Source organism: Syngnathoides biaculeatus, chromosome 8 (genome assembly GCF_019802595.1).
Source record: "Syngnathoides biaculeatus isolate LvHL_M chromosome 8, ASM1980259v1, whole genome shotgun sequence".
NCBI lineage: Eukaryota > Metazoa > Chordata > Actinopteri > Syngnathiformes > Syngnathidae > Syngnathoides > Syngnathoides biaculeatus.
In genome coordinates, this window is record NC_084647.1 from 5,936,246 (window position 1) to 5,957,123 (window position 20,878).

General features: G+C 42.0%; 1 protein-coding gene and 1 long non-coding RNA gene across 3 annotated transcripts in view; one reads left to right on the forward strand and one right to left on the reverse strand.

Annotated features, from left to right (window-relative positions):
- The window catches only part of LOC133504504 (uncharacterized), a 179,173-nt gene that overhangs the window by 40,970 nt on the left and 117,325 nt on the right, over nt 1–20,878 (forward strand). The window lies entirely within an intron of this gene.
- The window catches only part of gria4a (glutamate receptor, ionotropic, AMPA 4a), a 115,624-nt gene that overhangs the window by 34,115 nt on the left and 60,631 nt on the right, over nt 1–20,878 (reverse strand). For both annotated transcript variants that reach the window (XM_061826797.1, XM_061826796.1), the window contains exons 8-11: nt 16,009–16,176; nt 15,737–15,841; nt 12,191–12,301; nt 917–1,123 (exon numbers count right to left, since the gene is read on the reverse strand). In XM_061826797.1, the coding sequence (XP_061682781.1) occupies nt 917–1,123; nt 12,191–12,301; nt 15,737–15,841; nt 16,009–16,176 (591 nt within the window). The remainder of the gene's footprint in view (nt 1–916; nt 1,124–12,190; nt 12,302–15,736; nt 15,842–16,008; nt 16,177–20,878) is intronic.

Genomic DNA, 20,878 nt, shown 5'->3' on the forward strand with positions numbered 1-20,878 from the left:
CAAATCATATTAGCAAAAAATGTACTACATATTGGGATCCTGAGCATTTTCGTTCAGGTGTTATTTAAAATTATACGGGCGCAATGTAGGTTTTAATATGATCAAGAGACGATGTGTAACTGATCGGACCTTTGGTCCCAGCTGTTAAAATTTTTAAAGAAATTCTTAAGAATAGAGCGATATTGTACAAATCAAGAACTGTGGCTAACTTGGGTCGACAAAAATGTAGTAAAAATTATTCATAAAAGCATATTTAACCCACCTGGAACTATTTGGCCACTGTTCACGTTTACTGCATGGACATATTTTAGGCCAGTGAAAAACATTGCCAAAAACATAATTTAGATGAGTATTATATGTGTAATGAACACATCATATGCTGTATTAGTAGGCTGAATGGTAGGTAATGTTATTTTTTAAAAAACTTTACAATGGTCTGAGCTATCGCACTAATGCTAATCACGAATGTTAACTGTTTAGCAAGGACAGATTTCATATCATACAGTCGGTATCGATATATGCATACATATTTAATGATAGAAGTCCAGCGTTCAGCAATGACAATAAAATGCATGCCAGTAGTTAAATTTAAAAGAAAAAATAGAACATTGTTTTTTTTTAATTGCATTTTTACACGAGTATGTAACAGTTTTTTTTTTTTTTTTTTTTTTTACAAGATAATCAATTCTGGAAAGATTTGATAGTGACAGTCTTCCGACTAGTTCTGAACCCCATTTCACCGGGGTCACCCAAATTCCTATCCACCTTACATTATCTTTCTGTAATTTAACAAGATACAGTAATATGAGAAACAGAATTCTATTTGGTCATGATGGCATTTTTAAACCTGAAAATGAATCGCCCAAGGCTTTTACACGTTATTGTACTAATACAATCGGCGTCCATCCAGCCTTACCCCATAAACTAGCTCCCCCACCATCCCGTTCCAGATCTTTGTCTCCGGATCTCTGGCTCCGTATTTCCCATCGGGCACGATGGAGATCTTGTACTTGATTCCGATGTGTTTGGCGATCTCTGAGGCCAGATCCACACAGTAGCCCTCGTACTGGTCATTGCCTTCATAGAGCTCCCAGTTCTTCTTCAGCATCACGTAGGGGCCCTCCTATAAAAGCAACACAAGGTGAGAAAGACACTGTTTGGAAGTTGGTAATTGTAGTTAAAATACACCCCCCCCTCCAAAAAAAAAGACAGGAAAACAAATGTGAAATATGTTCAAGTGAGAAAACAGATGGCAATACAAACAGAATAGTATCATGGATATTTATTGCAGCATAATAACATCAAGAACTGTTAAAGATTAAATCACATTTGGTAGACTTTATTGGCTACACACAAACACTAATATTTCTGCTTATTTGTATACTTGTTATAAATTGACAATCTTCACAAGATACCAATTAATAAGGGTTACAGGGAATTGAAACGTTTGGAGCTTTTCAAGAGTACCGTAATTTCCGGCCTATAAGCCTCGACTTTTTGCACATACTTTCAACCCTGCGGCTTATGTGGCGATGCGGCTAATTTGTGCATTTTTTCGAGCCGCCGCAAAGGGGCACTCGAGTGGAAAAGGTAAGAGTGAGACCGGTGGAATATATGTGCCAAGGAAGTGACTTTTACCGGTGTGTTTTTTTTTTTTTTTAACTGACCCTGTCAGCGCTGTGCTAGCATCAGCACCGTGGTAGCGTGTTACTGCTGTGTAACTGCTGTGTCTCTGATTTTTACCTGTATATATATTTTTTAACCGGCCCTGTTCGTGCTACAGTTTTATTGCCATGTTAAGCTAAGCTAAGGTATTAAAACTTTGTAAACTCTTTCTGTTTACCGTCTTTCTTTGTAAATACCTCGCGTTTCAATGTGGGCACTTGCGCCTTTTACACAGCTGCGGCTTACTGTATGTATGTACCAAATGGTATTTCCTTTACAAATGTGCTGAGTGAGGCTTGTAATCAGGAGCGCTCCGTAGGCCGGAAATTACGGTACATGTAGTATAGTAGTACATGGGAAAACATTTTCTTTCTTCCAAGGAAACACAACTTAAGAGTCAGTCAGATGATGAAACCGATGATAAACAATTACGTGAGTTCCTTCCACATATACAGTATCTGAATGCTTTATACGTGAAAACTTTGTTGTGCCTCGTGTTTCATCTTTATTTGCCTTGACGTGCCTCCGCTGGGGCGTCAACCTGTCTCACTATTGCTCAGTTGCTGATGCTGAGGGAACGAGAGATGTTCAACAGAAGCGAAATACCGGCAACCAAAGAACACTGCGCCTTTGAAGGCACGTTGTTCCAGGCGAAATGACTTTTCAGCGTACAGTTTGCGAGATGAAAGGGAAGCGTGACTTTAATGGTTTGCTGGGTAGGTTTTAAGAAGTATAAATCACGCACCGACACACGCGTGCCTGCGGAGTAACGGCATATCCGTCAGCAGTCGTGAGTTATTGTATTACGGATAAGGCGACTGGCCTTGTAATCCAACTGAACCAGACCTGTTAAAATGCCATTGAGCCCCGTTCAATCAAACACAAATCTCCCCTAATTTATCAAACGAACTTTTTCTTTTTTTTTTTTTTTTTTTTTGAAAATGACTTATTTTAGCCTTGATATGTTCAAATTGTCAAGCAGTGCAATGAAATATGTAAGGAACAACTTAACTTATTGGACTCGCATTACAATCGGTATGGTCAAAAAAAGACAAGCTTTTAGATGCATATATCTATCTAGTACAGTATTGTACAATATATACAAATATGGTTGGAGGATAAAATCAAATTCTATACAGTACACGGACAAAAGCCTGGATGATTGCAATCATTTAAGCAGTCACTCACATTTGAAAAATGTACAGGTGTGGTCTGTCATGCTCGCAGATATAAAGTTGCGGATGTGTGTTCTGTTTAATTATGAGTTGTACCCCTTTAAGAGTGGAGGGGGGGGGGCGGTGTCAGGTAAGCTAGGAAGTAGAGAAGGAGGCTGAGCAGAGACAGCGTGGTTCTGTGTTAAAAAAAAAAAAGACAGCAGGCTGTGGTTCACTGCGATTTTCACGTGCGCTGAGTGTGTGCGACAAGTGCGCAATTGCGCAGTGGCGCAGCTTAGAAGGAACATTCGTCAAGACTACACAAAATAAGCGACGTCTTTCAATATCTACGTATTTCTGCTCGTATCAAATTTTACATGAGTGATTTTTCGTACTCAACTGTGCAAATTTGCAAGTGAGATAGCGCGTGGGCGCATACACGCCCGTCAAATCACAGTGACTAGTGATTTAAATCAAATTTCTTATTCCAGCCCATCTATAAATGCAATTTCTCATGTATAATCCACTCTGGAGTATGCTAAGTGTTGTTATTGTTTTCTCTCCACTTCGGTCAAAGTCGCAAGTATTTTCAAGTGAATGGGTGCAAGTCCAAATCCAGTCACGGGTCATTGCCGTTCAAGGCTGAGTCGAATTGCAAGTCGTTTAACATCTTGCCAAGTCTAGAGAGTCACCAAATTCATTTTACCATGTACACTTCCCAACAATAACACCAGTTGGGTTCAGAAAAATTAGTCCAGCCCTAGTCCCAGTACTTGTGGCATGCTCATACCAGAAGTCTTTTCTATCCTTGACTTTACATGGAGAATCTTCTGATACAGTGCTTATGAAAGTTGACTCCTCCAAAGGCAACTACAATGCGCTCTCAGTTTTGTTTTGATATTTCATTTTATACTTTCATCATCTTTAATACAACCATCACATGAATATACTGCCCCATTGTGTCAGAACGCCCAAAAACCTTATTCCTTCAGTGAGATTAGTGGAAACATTAGCAGGTCCCTGGGCGCTCGTTCCGTCGACCCAACATGAATCATAAAATTAATGAACACGAGATGCGCATCCTCTATTAGATCAACAGAGCAATTTCAAATGCTCACTGACTGGGAATATCACCCAAATGAGAGCTTGACAGCATATTGAAATCGTTGAGTTTTATCACATTTTTGCTGTTTACTTCAAATTAATATTCTTCACCAACACCCCATAAAGAGGATCCTAAACACACGGGGTAATTATATCAAGGATGTAATTGAAGCACGGCAGTGCGCAGACTGGTTTCAGATTATACAAACTCTACAGAAGTTAGCATGAGATGAAATGTCACTTCATTTCTGTAATTTCTAAGAATGTAATCCAATCCCGCGATCTCGCCCTGCTTTCTAATCGTTCTCTACCTTCGATTGAATAACTTTATTTGTGCTAACAAGGAAAGATTAATCGCTCCCCTAGTCTCCTGTTCTAATTACCGTCCAGTTCATCACGTTAGAAGGTTGAGTGCTTAAAGTGTGATCAGTCCACTCTGTGGAGCTAATATGATGGAATCAGCACACACTCACACACATTCCCACAACAGTGGGAACATTTTCACTTCAAAGTCTCTTTAATGTTTCTTATCAGTTTGCCTCAGATGCCTTTGTCTCAGTGTGAAGGTAATGCGAGTGCTGTGTGTGTTCGTGTGTGTTTTCTTTGCAACTTGGGGATAACATCATGCTTTTTTTTTTTATGTTGTATCGGGTGAGGAATGAATGTCAAAACTGCGTAAATGGGTTGGGGGGGGGGGATCAGTGTAAAATCAGGATGTGAATCTCAACCAGAAAAAGTGATTTAAGTCTGGATTAACAGTGGAAATGTCTGATTCCCATTTTTGTTGACAGACATGAAATATTATGTACTCACAGGTTTAAATGAATGTGTAATGGTGTGATGTTGTGCGCTATAATAGCGACAGGGCGTGGAAGCGCACTATTATTTTGAAAGGCAGCACGTGCTCTGGCATTTAGTCTTCTTTCCGTTCTTTTCAACGCTTCTTCTTCTCTTGTCCTCCCTCACAGCATCCATCAACCTTTTCTTTTGTCTTCCTCTCGCTCTTTTGCCTGGCAGCTCCATCCTCAGCACCCTGCTACCAATATACTCACTCTCTTGTCTCTGGACATGTCCAAACTATCAAAATCTGCACTCTCTAACCTTGTCTCCAAAACATCCAACTTTGGCTGTTTTTCTAATGAGCTCGTTTCTAATCCTATCCAAAGTGCTCACTCCAACAAGAACCTCAGCATCTTCATTTCTGCTACCTCCAGTTCTGCTTCCTGTTGTTTCTTCAGTGCCACCATCTCTAATCTGTACATCATCATCTGACCCTCAAAGTTCCTTTGCTGAATGCCGTACTTACCCATCACTTCTTCATCGCCCCTGTTTCCTTTGCCAACATGTCCATTGAAATCTTCACCAATCACAACTCTCTCTCTCTCTCTCTCTCTCTCTCTCTGGGATGCTCAGGACTACTTTGTCTAGTTCCTTCCAAAATTTCTCTTTCAACTCAAGGTCACATCTTACTTGTGGGGCATAGCCGCTAATCACATTATATACAATACCCTCAATTTCAAATTTGAAATTTGGTTGTCATCTTCCTCACTAACAGCCACTGTCCTCATGCCTTCCCTCACAACGTCCATCAACCTTTTCTTTGGTCTTCCTCTCGCTCTTTTCCCTGGTAGGTCCATCCTTACCATCCTTCCACCAATATACTCACTTTCTCGCCTATGAACATGTCCAAACCATCTAAGTCTGCTCTCTCTAACCCTGTCTCCAAGCGTTCTTTTCAACGCCATTACTGATATAAGGAATTTGGTGTTTAAAAATTGTTCACGATAAAGGGGGAAGTGCAGTCAAAGTGTTGGTGGAAGGTCTGAGAAACACAGGAAGTCGGCTGGGTGTTCTATTTTGAAGCCACATTTATCGGGTGGCTAGACGAGATCACTTCCTCTTGTGTTCCTGGCATCTAAGCGTAAGGTTGGCAGTTTGGTCTCCTCCACATATTTTCATTGCTTTGTTGTAAAAGGTGAATATAAATTAGTTTAGCATATCTGCAAAGCAGGTGTAGTTACAGAGGCGCGGTGTTGAATAGGTTGCTATCGGCCAAGCTACCCTGAGAACGCCCGATCTCGCCAGATCTCGGAAGCTAAGTGGGTTCAGCTGTGGTTAGTACTTGGAGGGCAGACCGCCTGGGAATACCAGGTGCTGTAAGCTTCTCTCCCCGGCTAAATGCAGAGGGGTTGCGTCAGGAAGGGCATCCGCCGTAAAACTGTGCCAAACAAATGTGCGTTCATCTAAGATGACACGCTGTGGCGACCCCTAATGGGACAAGCCGAAAGGAAAGGAAGAAGTCTTGAATGGGTTCCCATAATTCCATAATTGTGTCTTCTCATTCATATAAAAACAAATACACAACGCAGAATTAGACCCACCACATGTTTAAATGTTTTCTCCCCCTACTTTGATCCATGCGGCTGAAACATATGATATGAAGACCATATTTAATGACTCTTAAATTAATGCTTGATTTGCCAAGTGTATGTGTGTGCTTTCTTCAACATGGGTGCGTTATTGAGCTCGACATTGATCCGTACTCAATGTGTATATTTAAATGGTGTCAGGTTAACGTGGACAGGAATACACTACATCTGATCGACTGCATTGTGATCCATCTTAAGATACATTTAAGAGAGGCGAGATTCCAATCTGAGGATACATAATTCAATCTTTTTCTCATTACCCTGAAATGGCCATAAAAGGGAAAAAAAAGGAGGCGGGGTGACTTTAAAAACCCCACTCTACCCTAGTAATGTAAACTCAGCCTGGAAATCCAGAGATTGTAACATGAAGGCCGGGGTCAGAGTCCAAACATGAGAGGGGTACATGGAGGATTAAATAAGGAGGATTGTGGGAAAACGAGATAGAGAAAAAAGTACAAAAGGAGAGGAGGGAGCAACAAAATGGGTGACAACAAATGATCCAAATGGCTCTTAAGTACAAAAAAAGGTTTGTGGGTTGAAAAAGAGCTTTGTAGTCGCAAATGGTTTGGGGCTGATATGACATGAAAGGTTCCTGATCACTGCCAAAGAGACACTTAAAACTGCTGTTTGAGACGGTCAGCTCATCGGGGGGCATTGAAGCGTCCAGTCATTCGCTCAACAATCAGTTCAGCATTACGGAACTCGAGACTGTCGCATAATGACCAACCAACGAGCGAGACGTGAAATCAGACCGTGAGCCATCCGTTGCAACAGCCAGGGGGCCGAGCCAAGCGGTTGCAGCCTGTTTCAGTCCGTCAGATGGATAATCAGTCCATTCACTCCTCAATTAGTCAAATTATAGCACATAATCATGCACGCACTGATGTATTGGCCGAGTGAGTCAGCGTGATTGTCTCTGAGCTATTTAGATATCAAAAGAGCAAAACGTTTCAACATTTAGCTCCTCAGTCGTTGTGTTACTTGGTCGAGTCAACTGTTTTTCTCGACCAGAGGGCTACGTTTATATAATCTCTTTCACCGAAAAAGCAGCCGGTTCTCATAGTCGGATTTTGATCAGAAAAATTACTACGCTGCTGGCGGACTCAAGCTGACGCACTGATGTTTATATTTAAGTTGAAAAGTTTAGCGTGTGTGGAACGTCCAAATTTGTCGAACGTTCAAGGCTGTGTATCGTTGCTTCAAAAGTCATCACAGGTCGTGCCGCAAAAGAAAAGGTTTGTTAATACATGAATGGAGGCGGAGAGAACGAGAATAATTTACAGTAGTATTCATGTAAAGGCAGTCAGTCCGGGTGGAGTGTTGTTCAGAATTTCAGCGCCGTGCCAGCTGGACATGCCCGGAATACCTCACCAGGTAGGCGTCTGGGAAGCATCTGAATCAGATGCCCCAGCCACCTCATCTGGCTCCTCTCAATGCGGAGGAGTAGCGGCTCGACACTGAGCCCCTCCCGGAAGACTGAGCTTCTGACCCTATCTCTAAGGGAGAGTCCGGACACCCTGCGGAGGAAGCTCATTTCGCCCGCTTGTATCCGGGATCTTGTTCTTTCGGTCACGACCCACAGCTCGTACCCATAGGTGAAGGTAGAAACGTAGATCGACTGGTAAATTGAGACCTTCGCCTTTCGACTTAGCTCCCTCTTTACCACAACGGACCGATACAAAGTCCACATCACTGCAGACGCTGCACCGATCCGTCTGTCGATCTCCTGCTCCATACTTCCCTCATTCGTGAACAAGACCCCAAGGTACTTGAATTCCTCCAACTTGGGGAAGGATCTCATCCCCGACCTGGAGAGGGCACGCCACCTTTTCCGACTGAGGACCATAGTCTCGGATTTGGAGGCGCTGATTCTCATCCCAGCCACTTCACACTCAGTTGCGAATTGCTTCAGTCAGAGCATCCTTCAACAAAGCGCAAAATGTTATTGCAGTAATCCAACTGTTGTTTGTTCTACATTAAAGCGATTTTTATTGTTTAATCAAATGTTATCAAGTATTAGATTTTAAATACACAAAACCCAAAGCGCAGAATTTTTCTGAGCTGTAAAACCAAGGCCAGGAAACTGCCTTAATCAAACATTCAAATATATTTGTTATAAAAACGACAACTGCAAGCTAAGCGCAACAGAAAACGGCACGCAACTTAACAGTTGATCACGATTGAAAAATCACGTTGAGGACTTTCTTGAAGTAACGTTTGGATGAATTATAATTTATTTGTTGTTAAATTCAGTGAGCAGAAGGGATTTGGGTCTTGTTTTATTGGTGAGACCTTGAAACTTCCTCTTGAAGGAAGTGAAATCCACTGAGGGGCGAAAATGACCCTGCAGGCATGACTGAGTAGATTTATAAAAATGGCGGAGTTCATGGATTAAGATGAAGGACAAGGTAAGGTCTCTGTCAAGTTATGAAATGATGGGACTTTATGCGGGTCTCTGCTTTGTCAATTAGTCACAGTCATTTGATCTGATGAAAGGGAAAATAAAGTATATGCCAGAGGTTACGTGAGAAATTTCATTTTAAAAGCCAAAGTGGTCGGCAGGTTCCTGATCGCCCACCTGCCGGCCAAGCGTTTAAAACATCAGTCCATTAATTTTCTGTTGCTTTTGTCTTCGTGAGGATCACAAGTGAACTGATTTAGCCTGGTCCGCCCACGACGGGTTGCTTGCGTATACCAAAGTGATTGTTTTCCCAATATGTGATTTATTTTGGCCATATTAGCTGTCTTATTTTTTTATATTTAATTTTGTATGACATCATCAAGTTATTGATTCACACCAAAATGTCTCTCATCATTTTACTCTACGTATATAGTCCAGTACGAGCCTTGATTTCGTCTGCTGTTAGCTATAATGGTCCGATACTTAAAGAGAGCGAACATCTCTGCCAAAGATACTCTTAACAAAAAAAAATATAGTATCCAATTTGTTTTCCTTTGTCCAACTGTCTATGAACCAGCAGACTACTTCTTGCCCTACTGTCTCAAAGTGTAAAAAAAAATAAAAAGCCTGTATCTTTACCTCTATCCAGAACTCTACATCTTAAATGCATCTGTCTTGCCTTTTATAATTCCAAGTAAATGCTGTGGAAAAAAACAAAAAAACCCGATCATATGAAGGGCTACGTAACTTGTTTGCGGCAAACTTCAGACTCAGTTCATTACACGTACATAAAATATTTTCCTTTTAATTTATTGTAGTAAATGACATTACTGGTATTTTAAAATTTTAATTCACCTAAGCAAGTCGGATTCATAATTTAAAGCACAAATAATAGTAACAATTTGTGGCCTATCGTATTTTTCGAATATACCTCTTGGGTGCATTACATGATCCTCGCGAGCTACCATTCGCCCGCGGGCACCGCGTTGGTGACCCCTGAACTATATTGTGTGAAAAGTGACCGGTGTGCGGCCGATTGGGATTTTACTTCGTTCACTTTTCTCATTCTCATCTTGCTTTTCGGCGGAATGTCGGTGTCGCATTTTCCGTAAAGAGTTCGAAACTGCCACTCCGCATTTCACTCGACTGGCAGATGAGGCAAACGTGCTTCGAAAATGACATCATGAAAAATAAGTTCGCCTCACATTCCGAATGAAAGTGATACGTTTTTGTCTTCTTTACTCCAGCATCCATACTCATGTTTGATAAGATTTGTTAAGCGAGGGCTTAAAATAGTGGGGAACTCGCCGACTACCGGGTTTTCCTGTACTGTTGTTGTTTGCACATGCGTGGTGAACTAAAGGTCAGAAAAAACGGCTGTCTTTTTTTTTTCTTCTCGCGGCACGCCGTCACGATCGACCAAAACTGCCTCGCGATCCACGCATTGAGCACCCCTCTGCTCTCGACGTACTACATTAAAAAAAAAAAAAAAAAATCTGGGTTTATAAAGTCATGAATGAATAGCTACATTGCAAATATGGATGGGTAGGAGTTTTTTTCCAGAAATAAATGGCCACACAGACGCCACTGGAAAAGACGAAGTAAAATACACAACGTTTGAATGCAGAGCTTAAGAGACGATCAGTCTATCCGTCTTTGCGTCTTTCTCCCAAGGACAGGGACTCAGCTGAGTCGCAGTGAGTTGCCGCGTCTTCAGTGTCGCAGCAGAGTCTTCTTCTTCATCAGAGGCTGCAAAGAGGAGGAGGTGGCTGAGCTAATGTTAGCCAAGGTCTGCCGAGGTGTCCGTCCACAGAGAGAGGCATGAAGGAGGCGTGACGAGAGAAACGGTGGGGCAGATGGAGTCGGGGGGGAAAGGGGGGGGGGGGCACAGACGTGTTTGGGGAGAAAATGGGGAAGACACATCGAAAAGACGTCTACAGTAATGCACTGTCCCCACACATTTCAAGACTGACACAAATGAGAAGTTAACAGTTCAGAATCAGAATCGGCGTTAATGGCCAAGTATGTAACGACGCACAAGGAATTTTTCACCAGTAATTGACGATTTAGTGGCGCCTGTTCAAGCGCTGCATTTACTGCATTATTTTTATACGTCTCGTGTCACCACAATTTTGGGCGCCGCTCGTTAGGATCCATTGCACTTCAATATTACTACAAATATAACTACAATAATAAACATTCCTAGGCTAATGCATTCCTGACAATCTCAATCAAAACGTAAAAAAAAAAGTATGTAAAGGCAACGTGTTTGAGACTGCACGACAGATTGTACGTCAACTCTAACATCGGTCATACCGCAAATCGGCCACAAATGGGTGATGTCAAATCATTTACGCAAACACACTCAGGCGTCCTTTATCTCAGCGTAACCCCGTGCCATCATGATTTAATTGGCACTGGGGTGGCGTGTGAACGTAATTAAAAGAGAACAGACCGAGGTGGTCGCATCTAACGGTGATCTGAGGTCACTTTTCGATTTGCCTATTAATGAGACAGTATAATCAAGTGTCGCTCCCTTTTGTGGCCACGCTCCGAGGGCTTGCTCAAACTTCATTCTGAGTTTTCTGGGGCACAAATACAAATTTCCCGCTGAACACTCGCTCTCTTCTCCTTCTATTAGGCTGGATTTACATCACAAGGACACAGTTGCGATGGACTATGGCAGCATAAAGCAAAAAAAAAACAAACGAAAAATTGCACATCTTCATATATTATACCCTGTCAAATTCATGTGCGATCCAAACACACCGATTGGTGACCTACCCAGAGATACTCTGTCCAAACAACACATGTGGACGTATTAATAAACTGTAAATTAATAAACTGTAACTTGTATTGCCATAGCTGTCAACAGCCGCAGCGATATAGGACAGCATATTAGAGGAGTATCCTTATCGAAGGAAAGTAATTACAGGCAGAGTAATGCTGAGGTTACCCCGACTGAAACCATATGGGTGGGTGGATGGGGGAGGAGGGGTCGTTTCAGGCCAACAAAACAGAATCCAACCTTTTTATTTTTATGTATAATTCGGACGGACAGATGGATGGGTGGATTTTCACTTCTGTGTCGCCGCCGCCGCGTGTTGACACTCCCGCCGTTGTTTATTTGCACCGTGGACATCTCCGCATACAGGTCGTTAAGTTATGTGTTCAGCGGATGAAAACTCTGTTGATATTTGACTCGTGTGAGTTGTCCAAAAATCGGACGTGGGCTGTTAATTGGAATTAGGCGCTTGCAGTGTAAATCCAGCCGTTTTTATCAGGTATTCCATTCCCGTGTAACATTGTATTTATTGTTAAGGAAATGATCCATAAAGATTTGGTTCGATTCAGTTAAAAAAAAATGCTTGCACCCTCACCCTTAAAAAATGCCTCCTAAATTATGCAGAAAGTAAAGTAGCGAGTTGAAACATTACCATGATAGTTGTGACGATTACAGTCCGGTTCTCCATCGCTGAGCTGTCATTGGACAAGGAATTTTCATTCTGGACCAAGACGAGTTTGTCGATGTCATTCCAGTAACCAATCTGTCCCCAAGAAGCGAGGGAGAGGAGTGACACAGAAGAAATCATTCAATTAGTCACGTTTTTATAGCGCAACTCAACCAAAAACACAATTACAATAAAGACGAGAGACAAACACTCATAAAACTAATAAGAATTGAAATCCCGCAAAGTAAAAGCCAACCAACGGAATGAGTCCAGCCACAAATTTCCCAGCGGAATCGAGGCTATTGAACGCGAGCCAAGAACTTTCCATAAAACGCACTATAGTGTTGAAAGGAACTCAAATGAGATGCTGTTTTATTTGTTTTGCTTATTGTAGGAATACGTTTCCTTCAGGCGGAAAATACTGGTAGTCAAAGCCTTAGCTCATCATGACGAATGTCTTCAGTTTTACTTTTTTACATGTTTTTGCAGACATTTACTGTACGCACACCACGGCTGCTCCCAAATGCACTCATCCAAAGAACCACAGATAATGTTCCATCGCTATAGCGAGTCATTTGATCTTGACTCAAGTCGACTCGAGTCACTGATTTTATGACTTGCGACTTGCTTGGCTCCAACGTATGAAAGACTCGACTTGACGTAGACTTGGCGGTCACGCCCTTTGTTTTGGGGGGTGGGAAAAATGTATCGTGTGTGTTGACAATTTGGGGAAAAACTCTAAGAATGATTACATTTAGATTCAGGGATTTTCTTTTTGGATGAAAATGGGCACAAAAAAAAAAAAAAAAGAGCAGATTGCAAGGTTTGCAGCTCAAGGACACAAAACACAACTTCCACGAAGTCTACCTTCATCGGTCTGACGCAGGAAAGTTAGCTAGGTTAGCTTGACTAAGGGGGGAAAAAAAGGATGATTTGAATAAAAAGCTTTTATTTGTTAACAGATGTGCAGAACTTGCTTTTTTCATTTTCAAAATTTGCAATACTGTATGAAAAATGACAACTAAATGCTTTTTTCTGGAACCTTGTCAAAAAAAATGTTTAATTAAGAACTTGTGGTTTTACAGTATGAGTCCTGCGGCAGTATGAAGTGAAGTCTCATTTTAATTGTGGACATGAGACTTAACAGGTATACCCTTATTTCTTCCAAAAAGATAATTTGCATAACTGTAAAAGATGTGTCATCATGGGGAAAGAAGAGTCAACGTAGTAAAACCTACGCATCGTGGAGTTCGGTGGGCGGGTTGAGGTTTTGTGACTCTCCGTGCTACGTGTTGGAGCTTTGGTTCACATCCTTTAATAGACTTCATAATCTTCAAATCAGAAGATCCTGATGATTGTACTTGGGCTTTGCCCAACATGGAATTGTGTTTCCAAGTGAAAGTACACACAAATACTAAAAAAAAAAAAAAAAACCAGCACTGAGTCTGCTGTGACAAGACAGCATTATGTTGGCTGGAGCTGGCGTGAGAAAGGATCGATACTGTCTTAAATGTCAATGCCGACATTTGAGGGACTGTATTTTCAGCGTTGTGTCAGAAAAGAAATTGGTTGTATGGGTCATGAGCAGAAACAACAGAAGGAGCACAACGCAGCATAGCCAAAATGTAGTTCCGGGTATTTGCGGGGGCCAAAATTGAAGGGACCTTTCTGACCTGTCAGTCACTCGTACAATAATAGCCAATCAGATAGCCGCACAGTCTTAACCGCTGTCTTGACACGTCCTTGCCGCCATGTTGTCCCACAAGCAATACTGGTTGTCAGTAGCGTGCGCTTGGAAAAGTTCCTGTTACGAAGAAAATAATCCTCAGATGCTCTTGGGGAACGTGCAATTCCGATGAAAGATATCCTGCTAAGTTGATTCATTTTCCAAAGCCTAAAACAAAGTTGACGTAGTTTCTACGACGGATTAAGGCTTGCGGAAGAGCGCACGTACAACTAAATGTGGACAATATCAACAAACACAAGGCTCCATGTTCGAAGGGAAGTGAGGGAGAAGCATCTTCTCTGAGTTTGATTGAATTATTAAATCAGTGCTTTATACATTGCAGGAGAACATTTTTCACTTTGTTAGTGTATCACTGACCTGCTGAATGAATTGTGTCATGTTTTATACTGAAGAGCCGGGTTACTGATACGTAAATGCGCCATGTCATGCAAGAGAAATGTACTCGCCCTGCTTTACATGTGCAGTACGATTCCACTATTTTTTCCTGTTGGATTTCAATATGACGTTTGTGGGGCATCAAACTTTTTTGCATCGATCGCCAACGTTTCGCCGTAACTTTGACATCGCGTCCTGCTCCGTCCAAAATCTTAATTCCGTGTACATATCCTTGCGTGAAATAATTGAGACCTCTCTGCAGAACTCTCTTGGACAAGTCTGACGCATTTGGCAAAAAACATACCGCAATATTATCTGGAATACGTGATAGAGAATCCACTTCAAACCTGTTCTGTTCATTCCACATTTTGGAAGCTTGTGGGAGATGGCAAATGTAGCTATGGGGGCGGAGCTTAAGATCCCCAGTCGGAAAGGTCCATTGGGACAGGCTGACACAAATAAAGGTATACTGTATCTGGAGTCACACTGTTGGATATATTGGTTGCTGTAAAAACACTCATGGGAACATTAGAATAAGAAATTGTATAAAATATTGCATTATTAATAATATTAATAATACATTTATCTCATACTCTTGTTCATTACATTTTTAGAGGTGTAAATGCACTTTTACTCTATAAAAATCATTTTAATTTGGTTCCAGTGTTGTGACTGAGCAAGATTGTGTGACTTGAATTATGGCTTAGATGAAACAAGCAAGGACTTGACTCAACATTTAAATTTGGCAGTGACTTCAGTCGCTTGATTCTTTTTCCAGTACCTCGGATGAAGCTTGACACTTGAAGGTTACCATTTGAGACTTGCTCGTAACTTGTGGCTTCCCCCCATTTCTGACTCAGTCACAGAATTTGTGCTGCGCTTGTTGTGCTGAAGAATTTCCCAGCGCCTGCCTTATATCGCTTGCTTCGCTGTTCGTCTCCATTTGTCAAGTGTGACTTTTGCGAGGGAGGAGGAATGTCCCTGCATTGATTGGTTGTTTAGCTCGCAGCATTATGGCACACGACAACTTTGCTGAGGGTGGTTTTAGGTAATGTAAGGAAAGGTATTTTCATGATGCCAGATGTGTAATGGATAGCTAAATTTGATCTATGCATTAAACACGCCCACGAGGGACAGAAGTTCAGATGTTGTCACATCACCTTAGTCAATGAAGCAGCCTGGAAATCAGGCTATATGTGCCTTTAGTAGTGGGCGACACCAGAACAGTGTCAAAACTGGTCAAAATGGCGTTCTTGTTACAAGGCAATACTGTCAAGCAAGGCACTGAATTTTGATCCAAATCACGACCAAAGGCACGGCTTGATCATTTCTTCTGTTTTCAGAGAACTACCGTATATCGTTCTAAAACGTTGATCTGATTATCGTGAGAAAAAAAAAAAAAAACATACCTTGCGTGGTCCGTTGCTCCTCAGTTCAAACACATCCATGGTATAATTGATTCTCCGACCAAAGTGATCAAACTGGATGTTGCCGGTCAAGCCCTGAATGCGCACCTGGATTTATAAAAACAATGACACAAAATGCTCAGACTTGTGGAAAAGTCCAAACAACTGTTCGAAGGATTCTAGATATGATCTTGTCAGTGTTGTCATTGTATTGATGGATGACTCATATAATGAATTCAGTTCTTGAAACGACAAAAACAAACTTCAACGAGCACCTGTTTGAGTGCTCGTTCCATATCTATCCCTTGATTCCATGGAGCGGCGGGATTGGCCAAGCAGTCTCCAGCGTTCCCCCGCCGACTTATATCAATTTTCTGACGACGAAGAGTGCGGAAGGCTTCAGCCATCACGAGTACGCCGTCATATGTTAAAGATGAAGTGTACTGAAAATTGAAGGAGGAAAAAAAGGGGGAAATCCATGTATTATAAATCCCTCTGGACATTGAATCAATATTTTAACACTCACGACCGCTCTTGATCTCAACATTGTCCTTTCTTGTCTCGATCTCAGACTGGCGGGCCTTGAGATTTTCCCTAAAGGCCGGCAATGATCTGCTACTCTTTTGTGTCATAAATGTGACAATAAGGAGAAGGATTTTGCTCGCAAAATGATGTTCCTTTGACTTTAGCTACACGCTGTGCGCTAGGGGATTGTTCAGTGGCCGTTGACAGGTCGCCAGTGAGTCGTTCACTTCAAAGCAAACGATTAAGTAACAACCAAGTAAAGCTCGAGTCACGACTGACTAACGATAGCCAAACGCGTGCAACGCTCGGCGAACCTTAGTAAAACGTTCCACGGACGTTCTTGAACGTTCTGCAGCGTTTGAAATTAAACGTTGATGAACGCTGGTCTCGGTGAGAACTTTTGTGCACGTTCAAACCTTTTTTTCCGGTTCTCCGCCGATTCCCAGCGATCATTGACGTTCACTAGCGTTCAAACAACGCTCTTCTGGAGCTATCCCACCGACCGCGGGCGACTACCAACGTTTCCTCAAACGCTACAGAACGCTGACCAGAACGTCATGGTGCGACGGGGCCAGAAGCAAATACTTTGATGCCGTGCAAAAACTGTTCACTCCTTCTAATGATAAAATAATGCACGTAACTTTTAGGGGGCGACTACATTAACATGCAATGAAATGAGATTTGAAACGCAAAAAGTAACAAAATTTTGGATGTGTTTGATACGGGATCAATTTGAAAACTATTGGTAGTCATGGCAGATCTTTTGACAAATTCATTAAAAGTAACTCATGAGCCAGCAGGGAACATCATCACACTCGTGCAGCTGCGGCACCACCCGCCAGGCGTCACGCCGACGCTCAGGTGGGGCCACTCAAACACGCAGCAGGCAGCCTTCACTTCACAGCAGAAGCAACTGGAGGCACCATGATAGGACGATAGATAGATGTGAGCCGAGACAGGCGGAGGATGTGCGCCACACCTCAACCGGTAGGTTTCTCCTCGCTGACGGTCCTTGATTTGTATCCCTCGAAGACTTGCGGGAGGCTCCTGAACCAAGTTATCTTTATTTCATTGCTCGATCTGAGATGGAAGAAGCCTTTTGGTGTGTGACGATGGTGACATGACAAGCAGAGAATCCAAAACTAGGCCTACTTTTAGATGGGGGGGCTAAATTTAGTCATCAGAACAGTACAAAACGACACGCAATATGTCAGATGCATTATGTATTTTATTATTATGTATTATTATGTGAGTCAGAGCTGCCCCCCCCCCCCCCCCAAATAAGCGAAATACATATCCACGCTGCGTTTTAACCTCTAATCTGATCCGGCATCCCACATATAACTAAAGAAGTTGAACCAACCTGATCCAGGCAAATATGCAGTGCATCTGCAAAGTATTTTCCTTGTTTTGTTACGGCACACCCACAGCCCCATGTGAGGATAAGCGGCTGAGATAATGGATGGATGTTACGGCGTAGCCTTATTCCTAAATGGATTACATTCAGTTTTCCACTCAAAATTCTACAACCAAAACTCTGGAATGACAATATGAACATCCATCCATCCATCCATCCATCCATTTTCTGCACCGCTTATCCCCAATAGGGTCCCAGGCATGCTGAAGTCCATCCCAGCTATCTTAAGGCGAGAGGCGGCGTACACTCTGAACTGATTCACGGCCAGTCACGGGACAACAATTTGAATTTTTATTATTAATCGTTCAAATTGATCATATCATAATCGGTACATACTGGAAGCTTAATATATGGGCTGTGTCAAAATTTCGACTGTCATAGTCAAGCTGTGGGATGGATTCGGGAACGAATGCATTACATGTTGGACATGTCGCGTGTCCACCTGTTCGAGACTGATAACACCAGACTCGTTATTTATGTTTGACGGACGCTGAAGTGAACCATAATAAGTCATTTTCGGCATATGTAGCAAGCTACATTATTTTTGTTTGTGATATTGCATTATCACTCGGTCGATTTACATCCACATAATGCAAACGTCAGCGAGGAGGGCTCGCCCCATGATGGACTGAAATAGTTTTTTGTAACAATAGTATTAATATAAGGTGGTTTGCTTAAAAGCTTTTTATCTTCGCGTCACTTCGGGAAAGCCAAATTTTTGCACGTCATTTAAATGACATCAAATATTATCTGAATTCTGCTTGGCTGTGGAACAGCAGTGGCTGGGTTTGATTGCACTTTCAAAAAACGCAAAGATCCCGTATTGAGCTCTCATCTCAAATGAGATCAGAAATTCAAATGGACAAAATAAGATTTGGACATCCATCCATCCATCTTTTATAACGCTCGGGGACACGAATTTATGAAATCAGCTACGATGCAGTCTATTGCAAATGTGAAACAGCAACAAAAGACTCATATTGTGCAATAATTGTGTTTTAGTCATGCATAACCAATATGTGTGGGAAAATAATTTGAAAATCGTCATTCAAAAAAAAAAGCTCTTTACTTACACTGGCATATGCTATAAGAATTATTCGACCTGATGTCAGTATTACTGCACCACGCCACTGATCATTTTTATTAAATTTCAAGGAAATCTTAGGGCACATCGGAATTCATTTCAGAGCACCTCGGCAGAGAATTACAAAGTGAAGACTTTTTTTTTTTTGATTGATGGCTGAAAGCATTGAGTTCAAAATCTACTTTCTATGTAAAAGAGGACATTTCCATTACTGTGCATTTCACGGGGCACATGATTAAACCAAACTACTGCTTGACTGGCCGAAGGCTAAGTGAGCGCACGGTCGCATTTCGCACAATCCTCCACAGCTGAGGCCTAACCTCTCCACGGTCCCTGCACCTGAAAGTACCTGGACCACAAGACTCCTCTAAACACCGACTGACACGAAGCCAACCCAGAACTACGTTACCAAAAACCAGCACTAGAGCTGAAATTAGGCTGCCATCGGTGGACGGTGCTCACCAACCCAATTCCAATGAAGTTGGGACATTGTATAAAAAGTCACATGGGCGGGACTTTGGACAACTGGTTAGCACATCTGCCTCACAGTTCTGAGGACCGGAGTTGAAATCCCGTCTCACTTGTGTAATGTTTGCATGTTTCCCCTGTGCCTGGGTGGGTTTTCTCCAATTACTCAGGTTTCCTTCCACGTCCCAAAAAACTTGTACACAAGTTTATTGAAGACTCAAAATTGCCTGTAGTAAGAATCTGCGTGGCAATGGTTGTTTGTTTCAATTTGGCCTGTGATTGGCTGGCAATCAGTTCAGTTTATACCCCGCCTCTCGCCTGAAGACAGCTGGGATTGGCTCCAGCCCCACCGCGACCGTAGTGGGGCAAAACGTCTCAGAAAATGGATGGATGAACATAAAAAAAGCAATTTTTTGTCACACTGTATCAATTAAATGCGGCTCCAACTGGTGTGGCAGTATAAAAGCATATTGGAGCTCAGTATGTATGGCTTTAAACGCGAGTGGGATTTAAGAAAATATCTCAATTTTTCACTCAGGTCTTCAGAACTTTGAATTTGTTGCTTGAAGTCCCCACCCCGCATGTAAATACATTTAATATGATTGAAGAAAAGCCTTCTATCTTAAAGTATGTGCTCGCAAAAAACACTGGTTGAACGACGGCACGTACAGAATATCGATAACTGGTCGCTCGTATCGTAAGGCACCTCTGCAGCTCTGTAATATTCTCACAATACCAGCAGTTGTCTTTATTTTGTGCATTTCCACATTTCGACTGTGTCTATTCATCATACGCGCGCATAACGACGGCTTCATTACGATACTAAACGTTGCGTAAACTGCACAGGAAAATTAATGCGGTTAATAAGGATTCATCCGCTGAATGCGAGGATGCCGATGCTGAGGAAGCTAATCCTGATGTTTGAATGAACAATGACATGCCAATAGTCAAGAATACCATGATCAGAATGCTCTGTGTCATCTTATTAGTTCCTCTGCATTGTATTTGTGTTTATTTTCAGAAATACTAGAAAACAGTTTGGCTGTATGCCACCCAGACTGGGGAAAAATATCTCATTGCGTATGATTTGAACACATGAAATGCGGATAGGTGGACACATTTCTAGTTAAGATATGGAAATAAAAACCAGAGCTGGATGGAGTTCAAATTCACCGATCAATGAAACTCTGGAACAGACGGAAAGAGAACTTCTGAAAAAAAGAAAAGTAGCGAGTGGTGCACTACTGTTTGGAGAGCAAACAGATGAGTGCAAATAAAGAGGTGCAAGGTAGAATACTGTACATATATTGTTACATATGAGGACTCTGACTCTGCAATTGCATGGAAATCCCAAAACAAAGAAGGAGGGGAGAGCGAGGAAGAGAAAAGAAAGCGATAAGCCCGAATCTGCACTGAAACCTTTTTGGATCAAGTAGTACATTGCTACACCTGCGATGTTTGGAGAAGAACTTGCACAAACTCAGCCGATGCAGGGGATAAACGTTGAAAGACGTAGCTTACGATGAAAATGCATGACAGGAATGTGGTGCTGCTACAATATAGGAACAAAAGTAAAGCTGTAGTTTTCGAATACATGGAGTCCTCGTCTACGACTGAGAGTCGTTCCTACAGTAGCGACTTAACTGGAATT